General features: G+C 40.8%; 1 protein-coding gene across 1 annotated transcript; it reads left to right on the top strand.

Annotated features, from left to right (window-relative positions):
- Positions 1-821: 821 nt before the first annotated feature.
- LOC135934420 (fork head domain-containing protein crocodile-like) lies at positions 822-3,223 on the top strand. Its single transcript, XM_065476146.1, has one exon. The coding sequence runs from the start codon at positions 1,556-1,558 to the stop codon at positions 2,804-2,806; it is 1,251 nt and encodes a 416-aa protein (XP_065332218.1). The 5' UTR covers positions 822-1,555; the 3' UTR covers positions 2,807-3,223.
- The last annotated feature ends 10,131 nt before the right edge of the window (positions 3,224-13,354 follow it).

The raw sequence follows: 13,354 nt of genomic DNA, 5'->3' as shown, positions 1-13,354 counted from the left end.
GTCATCTTTGTGGAAAAATGTGACTCACTAAGACGACACTGAATTCAAATATTTTTGCTGCACGATGCCTTGAAATTCAAATCAAGAATTCTATACATATATATAGAACAATAAAAATATATTTATGAACACAAAATTTGTAATTTTTGCCTTGCTCCGTATCAGGAAGTTATGAAGAGTGAAATGGTTAGTAGGATAATTATACAATTTAATTAAAATTGAAGGCTATAAAATTAATCAAAATTACTACATAATATTGCGTTTAAAAAGTCAGATATTTATACATATTGATCTAATTTAATGTAGTCTTAAAAACGCTTTGTTTTATTGAGATAAAAAGGGATTGTTGGAAATTTGAGTGGGCGATTGATGTACAGACTCAATGGCTTTTCTGCCTGCACACAATACAAGCATACAGACTTAATAAGTAAAAACGAAGTACATAATATGATATTATTAGTATAGTTTTAAAACATCCGCATAAATATACATTTTCTTGTAAAATGAAAGAAAAGAGGAAAAAGTACATTGCTCGTTTTTCAAGACGGGTTTGTTTTACATTTTCGCCACACTGCTTTGCTGTTTTTGTGATGTAAGTCATAATTCAATAAAACATGACGAGTAATGAATCATGGCCAATATAAAACTGATGAAGGGTCACTCCACTGATTTTTCGTTGGCGCTAATCGACTTGTAAAGCAGTTGCGCAAAAGTGAAAACATCCACTTTGAACTTGAATTATACAGACGGGTCAGTAAGACACCTAAGAGAAAGACGTGCTTTCGCCAGGCGCGTCGCGTATGCCGTTGTCGTGCGTCTTTGAGTGGACAACTGTTGTGCCCGAAATCGCACGTCCTCATTTATTTACAAATCGTGCTGCCAAAAATAGAAATTATTCCGTCTGCAGGGTAATCAATTGATTTATTTCCTCATTGGGTGCGTGCGCGCGGGGTCGATGGCGAATTTGCATCGACGTGAATCGCGGCGATTGAGCGCGTCAGCCGCGGCGCTGGATTAGCCACGGTCCGGCGCTGGCTGCGTGCCTCGCCAAGGTGTCTTGTATTGATTTACGCGCGCTGCCAGCGGCGGAAGGGGGAGGGAGGCGGGGCCAGTCTCGCCGCATTGGCTGCTCGCCGCGCCAGTGCTGCGATTCGCGCACCAATGACCGGTCGGCTTGCCTCCGCCTGGGAGTGTTTGCTTGCGCGCAAGAGGGGAATCCGGCCTCCCCTCTACCGAGGCAGGTTCGCTTTGCTTGTTGATCTTAGTTAGTTCGCCTCTAATTCGTAGTTTGTGGTTGGACCAAAGCAGCTCACCACCACGCTTTAATGTTGATAAAGTTGGCATAAAAATGTATCCAATGTTTTCTCAACAACATCTGATAGTGTTTTCACAATAAACACACACCAGTATCGGCGGCGGCGGCAGCTCCGGCAGTGCCTGTGTGTGCGTGTGTGTTTGCCGGCGCTTTAAGGACCAGTGAACAAATAATCTGACCGATCGTGTTTATTATTTTGACAATCAGTGCGCGGTGGTCGACGGCAGCAGTGTCTTTGCGATGCACACCTTGTTCGGCGAGCAAGGCACCTTTTACCGACAGAGCGGGCCCTACATGCCCAACCCGCACCACTCGAGCGGATACTACGATCAGTACACGGCAGCGGCGGCCGCCGCGGCCACCAGCAGGTACGCACCTTACTCGGCCGGTTACCAGGCGGTCGTGTCCGGGACCGGCGGTATCGGCCCGCAGCACCACCAACACGTCGGCGGCGGAAAAGACATGGTCAAGCCGCCGTACTCGTACATCGCGCTGATCGCCATGGCGATCCAGAACGCGCCCAACAAAAAGGTGACCCTGAACAGCATCTATCAGTTCATCATGGAGCGCTTTCCGTACTACCGCGAGAACAAACAGGGCTGGCAGAACTCGATCAGGCACAATTTGAGCCTGAACGAGTGCTTCGTGAAGGTGCCGCGCGACGACAAGAAGCCCGGCAAGGGCAGCTACTGGACGCTCGACCCCGACTCGTACAACATGTTCGACAACGGCAGCTACCTGCGGCGTCGTCGGCGTTTTAAGAAGAAGGACGCCATCAGGGAGAAAGAGGAGGCCATGAAGCGGCAGCAGCACCACCACCAGCCGCCTCTTGAGATGCTGAAGGCGGCCGAGAAGGAGCAGGCGGACAAGTTGTCGTCCAGCAAGGTGCAGCTGGGCAAGCAGCCGAAGAAGGAGCCGTCCGAGGCGGCCGACCTGCGTTCCTCGTGTCTAGCCAAGTACCAGCACTCCACGGCGGCGGCCGCCTACCAGCACCATTTGCACGACGTCAAGCCCAGTCTCGAGCACCTCGAGTACCAGCAGCAGGAGCAGGGCCCGGCCGCCTTCACCGTGGACAGTCTGCTGACGGCGCGCGAGCAACACTCGTACGCCCGCTCGCTCTACCCGTCGTACCAGCAATACCAGTCCATGGACGAGGTGATGCCGGCCGCCGCGCACCACTCCTTCTCGGCCCACCAGCGGCCGTGGTACTCGCCGGCCGACGGCGTCGTCGAGAACGGCGCCTCCGCTGCGGCAGCGTCGTCCGTGCAGGCGGCCGCCGCCGTGCTCGCGGCCACCAACGGCTTCCGTGACCTCATGCTTGAGCAGCACAACCCCAGCTGCCAGATGGGCTTTGGCGGCCGCGGAGCAGGCGGCCAGCAGCAGCAGCAGCAACACCCGCACCCGCAGCAACACCCGCAGCAGCAGCCGCCCACCGGCTCGCCGCCCTCCGACTCCGACTCGCCCTTCTACAACGTGCAGCGACAACCTTGAAAACGCCAGCACTTCGCGAAATTCCATTTTTAGTTCTTAAATTATCATTTTTCACGTGCAATCTCCATTTTTATACTCATAATTATTAAGTGCGTCCAATACCTTAATATATTTTTGTTACTTTTGTTACGACTTATCGACTTATTTATTTGCTTATAATTATCGGTAATAGTTGTGTAACCGACGAATCAAAAAATTAAGGACCTATGGAGCAGCTAAACCTCCTACGTAATTGTAGGGTCAAAAAACTTTGTGAGACGCAGCAGACTTTACGTGTTCTCTCAGAATCATGTTTTTTGTATAATAGGGAATCGGGCCGGGGACTCACCCTGCTGTGACAGTGATTATTTGACGGATTCCTTTATGCGAAAACGCCGTGGTGTACTTAATAATTGTAATAATAAAAATCAATACCGAAAAAATGAATCACTCTTGGTTTTCATTTTAAAAACTATATATATCTCACCTTAAAAAATTAGTCAAAATCAAACGCAAATTTATAGAAGGAATTCCGACCCACGCAAGAGATTCTATGAATATACATGGAAAGAGTTGGTTAACATCTCGTCAAACAGTATGCTGCTGGGAGGTCCTACGCCAAATTTTGTTTACGCTCGTAAACAAAAACGCGGCGCGCTGCTCTTAAAAGATTTAGACGTTGGAAATTTTTTTCTATAAACACACGCACGACCAGGGGTTCTGGTCTGGATGCGATGCCGCTTGCAGACGAGAAGACGGCGGGACAATATATCACAGGCAAGAGAGAAGACGATATCATCGCGGTCAGGACCAATATGGACGACAAGCAGGAAGCAAATATCGAAAGAGTGCGCTACAGAGGTATAAAAGGGTATTTACTTCGCCTCTAAAATTGATCCCATCAGGGCTCTTCTTTTTCTTGTCCAAAAAGAAAAAAAAATATAAAAATTTAGTTCTCATACCCAAATAATGAACAGGATAGGGTAAGTTTTAATTTTCTCTGTCAACCACTGAAATTGATGTTTCGCTAAAATGAAAATTTTTCAACCTGCTGTAGAAATTAAAAATTTAAGAGCAATTATATTCGATCAATTTCAGAAAAAAAATGTTTTCCTCTCGTATATATGTTCTGCATTCATATTTCTCTAGCTGATCCGAATATTCCAATGAACACATTGTCCGGCTGTTATTAAATATTATATTTAATCATTTTATTCAAATAAAACATCCACCATAGGAATTTTTAACAATGTCAAATCCTTGTTATTTTTGGATTCTGCCAACAGCAAAATATAAATATTTTGGGTATATTAATATTCCTCTCACAATTTCCGCATAAGCCCTCATTTCCTGAAAATTATTTTAAACCACAAAATTCTGAAAAAAAAATAAATTATAATATTGGAACAACCAAAAGCTCCAATGTCGACAGTTACATTAAAAATAATTTTTACCTCTATCTTAACTATATTCTAGGAAATTCGGGAAAGACAAGATATCTCAGGTTATACCGTTTTAATTTCTGAGAAAATCGGCTACAAAGTTACATGATATATAAGCGGCGAGCGCACAAACACGCACCTTATTGAAAAGCATAATTTTTATTCCGCTAGAAGGTAAATTAACCCAATAATATGCACACTGTTAGATTAGGTCATGACGAGCGAAATCGAAAATGAAGTGAAAATTTTAACAAACCATATAATTTTTAAAGAAATTTGACAAATTTTGTAATAATTTTATACTATTGTTACCTTCCTCCTATACGATTCAATTATTGCACATTGAAGAATTTCTTACAATTGTTACCCTATGAATCAATTCACTTCAATGTACAAAAATACTCACGGACCAAAATAACAAAAATAATTTGAGTGTTTGACGCTATGTAGCTATTGCATCAATATTATTTTCTTATGCAAGAAACTCTAGAAATAAACGGAATCGCGCGCCCATATTTTAAATCATTCATTGAAGCGTCGTGATGCTCACTCAGATCCAGAGCGCGGCCTTATAATATTTGTTTTGGCTAGCTCTCAATTAAAACAGAAAAAGCCAGCACTTGCGCGCGCGAGCGACGACCGCGCGCAATTTATATTTTTTTATTAAAAATTTCGCGTCCGATTCCACTGCTGCCGTGCTTGCAACGAGTGATTTCGTCGCTGTTTTATATCGGAATGACAAATCGTCTTTCTTGAGTGTCACTTGCGCCTTTCATCGAGGGCAAAATGTGCAAGTGTGAAACAAAGTGAGACAGGCTGCGCGGTTGGGGGGACGTGGCTAAAAAGGAGCAGTAAGACGCGCGTTATGGGTGGCCTCTCATCAACTCTTTCCTTTTGTTGGGAAATCGAAGGTTCATTTTTCAAATGCTACTTTCTGACCTGTCAGTTCCATTCACTGAAAGAACGGAATAGCCTGAATTTATTGCCTTTCGAAATGTCCCGCACCGGAAATCTCAACAATATAACTCTAGGAAATGCGCGACATTATTAAAACCAAACCTTTTTGGGGATTTTCGTTTTGGTGGCATTTTTCTCACGCTTCGTTTCTCACAGTGAAAATTTAGTCTGCTCTCATCTCCTTTCATTGTTATAATATAGCCACGTAGCGAGTCAGAAAGCTTTTTTTAATTCCTCCCAAATTTCTTAATATAAAGGAAAAGGAAGAAATTAATTCAATTAAAAACTATTATTTTCTTGGTTAAGATGTCAACACTCGGGGTTGGTTGTATTTTTTATTTATATTTTATTGAATAAGTAGTAGGATTATATTGTTTTGATTTTATATTAATGCGTGTTACGATTTTTGTCATGAAGTAGGGCGCAATGACGCTGGAACTTATCGTAGGAATAAGAAGGATGGTTTTGAGCTATGAGGCGATGAAGTCCTATTTTCGTAATGGTTTCCTAAAAAAACCTTATCTCGAAAGAGACTTAAACTGGTCAAGAAAATAAATCTTACATTATGTTGCAATCGAATTTTTGTCACAGGAAAATGTTCGAACAGCAATAGATGTTATTGCAACGTTGTACCGAAGATGAATGCAAATAAGTACAATTCCAAAGCGCGGGGCTATGAAAGATTTCGTAACTCGTTACTTTTTTTGTTTGCAATCAGAGATGAGAGCAGTCGATCTCTGCAGCCAATACTGCGTGGTATGAATTTTGTTTAGGAGGTATAGTATATACTGCTGCAATGAGACCTTCGGGAACAAAACAGCTGCTGTTATACAATACGAAAATGTGTGAGATTATTTTTCTACAATTTTTCGAATTTTTTTTAGACTTTCCTTCCAAATTTAAATATTCTCCTCATCTTTTCTAGAAATTATTTTCATATCAACTGATAATGATAACAAAACGAAATTAATTTATCCTGTATGATTATATCTGTCTGCAACACCAAATTTGCTAATTTTATAATTAGAATTTTTGTAGCAAAATACAACAAAAATAAAAATTTACTGTAATATTTGACATGAGAAATGAGGCACGCTGATCTGGAATGAAATAATTCGGGCATGAAAAGTCCGGGTGCAAATCGCGAGCACATCACATAAATTTTTCTCGCGCTGCGCGTGTACCCCCATTCCGTTTTAACTGTCTCGCTCACGTCTCACACTCGTAAAACTTTCTAAACAGCCATTAACATGTTGTTCGAATAAAAAGTTTTATTGCAGCACCCCATTTACTTTAAAATTCTGTTAATTGCGCTGACTGACTGAGAATTTGCTTATTTTACAAGCGCGCAGCAATGCGCGTGATGCGCGATAAATGTTTTTTGATTTAGCTTGAAAAGACATATATATTTATAAACAGAAATGCGCTGCAATATATGAGACGAACAATGAAACATTGTTTCTGGTATAAAACAGGTAAGATGTGTGACGATTCTTCTGAAACTGGAATATATGTTTCAAAGTAAATGGATTAATACCGGGCAACAATTCTAAATTATTAAGAATTGTTGGTTATACAGTTTAAGAAATGGATTATGTAATTGCTTTGACAATTTTGCTATACATTGTGCAATAATTAAAAGATAAGCTTGCTATATACAATCAAAATTTGACGTTTTTCCTAAATTTACAGCGCTGGACAAGATCTTCTTGGCCAATTATTATTTAATCTCGTCGAGATCAATCCAAACAGTAAACTAGTGCGTATGACACATTTTAGGGAATTTCTTTGTTGTGAAATAAATCGAGATGTCAAGAAAGGGAGACAGGAATACTTTTTGGAAATGTTTCACGCTGCAAAAATAAAATGTTGGAAGAATATAAAAATATTCAAAATTTTAATATTTTATGCTTAAAACCACTTAAAACATAATATTATGTGATAATTGTCTTTCATTATTGACAAGGGTTTGACTCTAGAGACATTGTGGAGGAAAAAAGATCGATCCGGACTCATTTCTTCTAAATTTGTAGAAAGAAAAATAAACACGACCTTTGCCAACGAGGAATTATCCAGATCCCCGTGCTTCCATTTTATTTCTAAATTCAACCGCGCAACATTGATTTTAATCCATCCAAATGAAACCACCCCCGAAACGGTATTATGATTATTGTTTCGCATTGCTGAAAAGCAGAGCGAAACGCAGCGCTTTGGGCCGTTTAGCGGCGGAGGGTCGTAGGCAGGGCAGAGCAAGCCTGCTGTCTTGGATTCCACATGGGCTGCTTTCCGCCCGCGCGTCGGAGAGCTCTCATGTCGAAAATAATGCAGCAGCAGCAGCAGCGCAGCAGCAGGGAATGTAAAATGTATGTGCGTGTAATTCGGAGCATATGAAGTTGCTCTGGCAGGGATGCTGTGTGAGACAACCACCATCTGGACCGCCTACCGCTCTCTATCTCTCTCGCTCTCGCTCTTCCACGCACTGATTTACATATACAGCGCGCGGATATATATATACACACACGAAAAATGAACGAACCCAACTTCTCGCTCTCCGAAATAACCCCTGCAAGCTTGCTTTTTGTTGTGTTTTGCCTGCAAGGGGTGCAAAGGGTGAGTCGATTGCGCGCAGACGAATTTGTAATGATTAAAAGCAGCGGCCGTGGATAATGCAAAAACACAATTGATATGTTGGAGAATGTGCGGTCGGATGCGTGTGTTTGCCGACTTATTAGCCGCATTAATTGAGGTTAGAGGGTGAGGGTTGCTTGCTTCTCAAATTAATTCATGCGAATTGGAGCAGAAAATACGAAAGTTTAGTTTAAAAATATACAAGCATTTCAAAATGCTACTATTTTATTTAAAGTGGATCAGTACTGCATAATCCTGAAAAATAATTTCACCTTTATTTAGAATGCTTTGAAAATTGGGAAAAGCTATAATATATTGCAGCAGGGGAATGCCGTTTAAATTTCCGAGAAAATTGACTGCAACGTTTACCAAGCGGCCAGCACTATTGCCTCATTGAAAATCAGTATTTATTTTGCCTCAAAATTGGCACACCGTTAGATAGATAAGCGAGAAAAGAATATTCGTATAATCAAGCGAAATAACAATGAGAGACATTTTATAATTTTACAATAGATTACGATTTTTTTTAATTCAACCCATTTTGATCCAGATTTGAATATTGTACATTATGTAGAGATAATTTTAAAAACAATGTGACCATGAGCTTTTTGTCATCTTACAGTTCAAAACAATATTACTTGCTCTTTTTAATGTCTTTCGAAGAGTAATTTTGCCAACGTAGATTTTTATACACGTGTAACAATTAACTATCAATTTTCGCGAGTTAACCACCCTAATTTAAATTTCTCTGCAAAATTCACAATTAATTGTTGCACACGCATATATAGACACACTAATGCATTCATGGCGAATTAACTTTTAATTTAAAAGTTCCTAACAACTGATGGTAAGGACGATATTGACTGAGGCAATTAAATTACACCCGTTTTGATGTGGCAAAGAAGTTGTATTCTCACACGTTAAAAAAAGCTTCATGAAGTGCATTTTGGCTAAAAGCTTTTGCTACATATTGGCGTTTTCTGCTTAATGGATCATATTAAAAAATACGTCCTTATACAAGTCCAGCCAATTCCAATGACATATCGGCTGGTAGCTCTTAGATTCTAAAGTTAATTGTAATAAAAAAACGGAAATTATCCATTGCTGTCAAAGTTAAAATTTAGACACCCCAGCCGCAGGTCTTTCAATTAACCGAATTCACTTGGTTTATCTGTCTATATATTTGGAAAAGAAAGATTTTAAAGAAATCCAAGTAATCCCTATCTTTATTTAAAGTTGTCAAAAGTAAATTTATGGGTGTACTGCGGTACTTAAAAAGAGTATGATTTCCCAATATTTTAACAGGCAGGATGGCGCTATCTCCACCCTTTATCTATAATGTTTGTTATTTCTCCTATCAGTTTCTTCATATAATACCCTTTTTGTTAATTCCACACAGGTTATTTCTTTTTTCCCTTCCCTCCCTCCTTGTATACAATTTTCCTTTGAAAAGATTTATTTTTCTAACAGATTTGCGTTTATTTGTCAGCTATTTATTGGCATTTTGCAATGTTTGGAGGAGATTGAGAAACATTTAGACTGGTATTGTTGCACGATCCTCTTTTGATTATTTCACATTGCTGAAAAAATTGCTATAAAATGAAAAATTCAACTGTTGCCCTGTATCAACTTAAATGCAGAAAAAATATTTCAATCGTTCATCTATATCACGATTTGATCGATTCCATCTGGCAGAGCTGATACCGGAAAATTGAATGAGTGGAAATTGTGGATGCACGTGGTTGATATGCGCGCGAAGGCAAACAAACATTAATCCCGACACACAATACAATACAATACAACACACAATATGATTATTGTCGCCGAGCGAGCGAGCGAGCGCAGAGCAGAGCAGTTAATTAAGTTTTCATCCGGCGTGTAGTGTAGTGTACACGGCGCGAATTCGGGGCCACGAGGAGATAATGGCAAAAGCAGAAGAGGCGCGAGAATTAAATATCTCGCCGCTGCTGTGGCACTGCGATTGCCGCCGGCTGCGGTTATGCTCGCTCTCTCGCTTTCCGTCTCCCTTCTCTACATACACGAGAGAGAGAGAGCGAGTGAGTTCGTATATGTATTCAGCGCGCTCAGGCAGAGGCACACAGAGTGAGCAGTCGATAAAGTAAACAAATTTGAATATCTATATGGGATTAGCGTGAAACCGTAAATTAAATTTGACATGCGCCGGCTCTATTTTGAATTGCCTCCCCCCGCCCCTCACTCCGTGGGCACGACGAACCGAGGGACGCACGGGGGGAATTCAAATTGGTGGGAAAGCAGCTCACTTATCGCCTGCTCTCTGCGCCTCTCTTTTAAAATTGCTAGAAATTGAAGATAAAACATATACATTGACCGCCTCTTTCAAACCCCATATGCTCTAAATTTAAGCACCAAAACTGCTATACTATATACTAAGTAAGTACTTCCTCAGGGCTCAATATTTAAATTGAATATGCAAAGGAATAGGAAATTCGGTTTTAATAAAAAGTTTTTAATTTTTTCAAGAGGGTGGAAATATAAAATTTTTGGTATGAAGGGTAACCCCTAAACCCTTGAGCCAGTCAGGAAGGTTAAGACGAATCTAAGTTTTCCAGTTTTTTCAAGAACCCGTCAAGATTTAGAGTCGCAAAAACACCAAAATTCGTGTTTTTCGATTTTAAAGTGTTATAATTTCTAGAAAACTAAAATAACACCACCCTGAGTAATATTGATGCTCCAAAAATTTATAATTTCTTACAATGATTTGTAACGCCTAGACTAGAGTGCCTTCTCTATTCAGGTAGCAAGCGCATGTATAATTAAATTTTATTTTGATAAAATTACAAGAAAAGTTAAAATCTCCAAACTATATGTTTTGAAATTAAAAAAAATACCATATGAACTAAACAAACGTAGGAAATTATTCCTCTACTCCATAATATGCTTCTGTACATTTTTTGAACCTACTCCTTTGTACGAGGCGCTCAGAAGTGGCGAAACTCTTTACAAGCAGCAGCCAATGACACCAGCATGCCCATGAAATGGACATCTGCCGCGCTCCGTGCGTAATAGAGAACAAAAATAGGAAACGGTTTGGAATAATGACAATCCATGGAGTGCCGCGCGTATTGAGTGTATAGCTGCCCCGGCTAACCACAACGGAAATGTCTCCAGTACTGCTTTTTCGGAAATCCTGTGGCCGCTGTGTTCTTATTTTTTAGAATATCAGTGTCAAGCTGGAAACGTCTTGCCGCACCCTGAAAATCAAGGTCTTAAGAAATTTTCATCCAGATTTCGAGCGGCTTTGAACCACATTGGATTGAAAATAATTAATCATGATATTTCAAGTCAAAGTTGAGGGTTGAATCCACCCCTGGATTTTTGGGTAAATTTAACTTGGTCGTAAAGGGGTTTCTACAGCAATCATTTTAAAATAATGACAATATGCTTATCATGCAAAATTGTAATCTAATATAAATAGAGCGCCAGTTTTGGAACCGAAACATGCCACGACGAATCGAGAGTTGCAACGAAAAGGAATAGTCAAATTATTTATTCTGCAGATATTCTACCATCAAATCTCTTTTAATGAGTTGGAATATAAAAAATGCGCCATTCAAGATGCAATAAAAAAACTGTCAACTTGTGCTTGACCCATTCTATCTTTCATATCCTGCGGCTCTTATTGTCAGTGAGTGCTCCCTGCTGCTGAGTGAATAATATATGCGCTCTCTCTTCGGGCGCATCATTTCGCTGCGATGTGCTGCTGCTGCTACGAGAGAGAGAGAGAGAGAGAGAGAGAGAGAGAGAGAGAGAGAGAGACGTGCGCGCGTCAGTTATTTTCAAACAAAACAGAGAAACACATTAATTAAGGGGGTTCCATCTCAAGCTTTACTGCAATAAAAACAACCGCGGGCACACCGCACCACGAGTGAGTTGAGTATGTGTGCGCGCGCGTGTGTATGTGAAATGCGCGCAGAGCAACAAGATATATTTTATATATTTGGAGCGCGTATATTGCGCTGGATTGTGCGCTCCGCTGCTATGCTGGATGAAAATGTATTATCGTGTCGGGGCCGTCTGCACGTCCACGAGGATCTCTGTCTGAAAAACGAGACAGCCCGCGTTCGCAATGTATTCCACCGAGTTACGGCTCTGCCAGCAGTTTGCACATCCCCGAGCCACAATTCATCCGTCGTGAAACAAATTCAGCAAACTGGATGGCTTTCAAAAGGTGCACAATACAAACTACAATTTTATTTTAAACTATAAAAGTGGATACGTATTGAAAAAGTCTGGAAGTGTTTCCTCTACCATAAATATGCTTCAAAAATTGAATTTCTGGCGGCGTCTTCCAAGAAGCAATGAGAACCGTCAACTATTGTGCTAGACCCTTTTCATTTTTCAAATAATACTAAAATAAGTGCCGGTGCTTCCTGCTGAGTGAGGTTGATGCTCTCTCACAGGGCGCAGAATTTCCCTTCTTCCTATGCTGTGCTAAAAAATTAAATCGGTCGATTTATTAATCTAAAATCTGGATTTTCATTGAGCAACTAATTTGATAAAATTAAAACAAACCAATATGTTTTGATGTCAAAATCACGCAGAAAATTAGGGCTTGAGAAATAAATCAGAAGTTGAAACATGCGGTTAACACATTAATTTTATATGTATTGATTGCAGCAGCTGTCCTTAAAGGCCCCTTGATGGCGAACGTTTTCACAATCAGGATTGAGAAAAAATGCTTTTAGGATCAAGTTATTGCATGGCAAACGGCGACAATCGTTTTCAAACGTCAAAGATCCGACAATAAATATATAGTTCACGCTGGGGCTTCTCATCACAAACTCTTTCTTTTATGGAATATTGACCCCGCATTTTTTTCAAACGCGGCTTTCTGACACTTCCGACCCTCGTCAGTTTTAGTCGCTGAATGAACTGAATTATTGCTTTTCAGAATTTACCCTCCAAAAAATCCCACGAAATAAGCACAGGATACGCTTGACCGTTTAAATTTTTAGACCCAACCGTGGCAGTTCATTTTTCTTTTCTCAGTGGGAAAATTTAAGCTTCATCCGGCGGAAATCTGTTTAACAATATTTCATTATCTATGTAAATAATTATTTTAGTTTGCAATGGTAAAAAGGACCGATCAAATTATTCAAGACCAATCCATTTCTGATTTAGGCCTGCGACAAACCCAGAGCGACCACCGCAAGCTCGGAGAGAATTTTTTAAAAATAGCACACTCGCGGCGGGCTGGAAATTTTTGAGAAAATCCCCAAAGTCGGGTGCTAGAGTTGAGCCGCGCGGCGTATGTTTTGTTTTCTCTCCCTTAATAGATATAGGCACACATACACTGACAGCACGCGCGGCCGACGGCGGTAGCGGCGGGCTAACTACAAAACGGATTAATGAAAATGTGGTTGCAATAAAGAGCGCGCGGCGAAATGAATTATTCGGCTGGCAGCGAGCGAGAGTGCTGCACACACACACACATATATTTTATTCCCCGGTGATGCTTTGGCTCGGTGGGCAAAAGGGAGTTTTGCCGAGGCAGCCCTCG

The sequence above is a fragment of the Cloeon dipterum genome, chromosome 1, assembly GCF_949628265.1.
Source record: "Cloeon dipterum chromosome 1, ieCloDipt1.1, whole genome shotgun sequence".
Lineage (NCBI taxonomy): Eukaryota > Metazoa > Arthropoda > Insecta > Ephemeroptera > Baetidae > Cloeon > Cloeon dipterum.
Note: the sequence above shows the minus strand (reverse complement) of the source record. Positions and strands in the feature narration are given on the sequence as shown.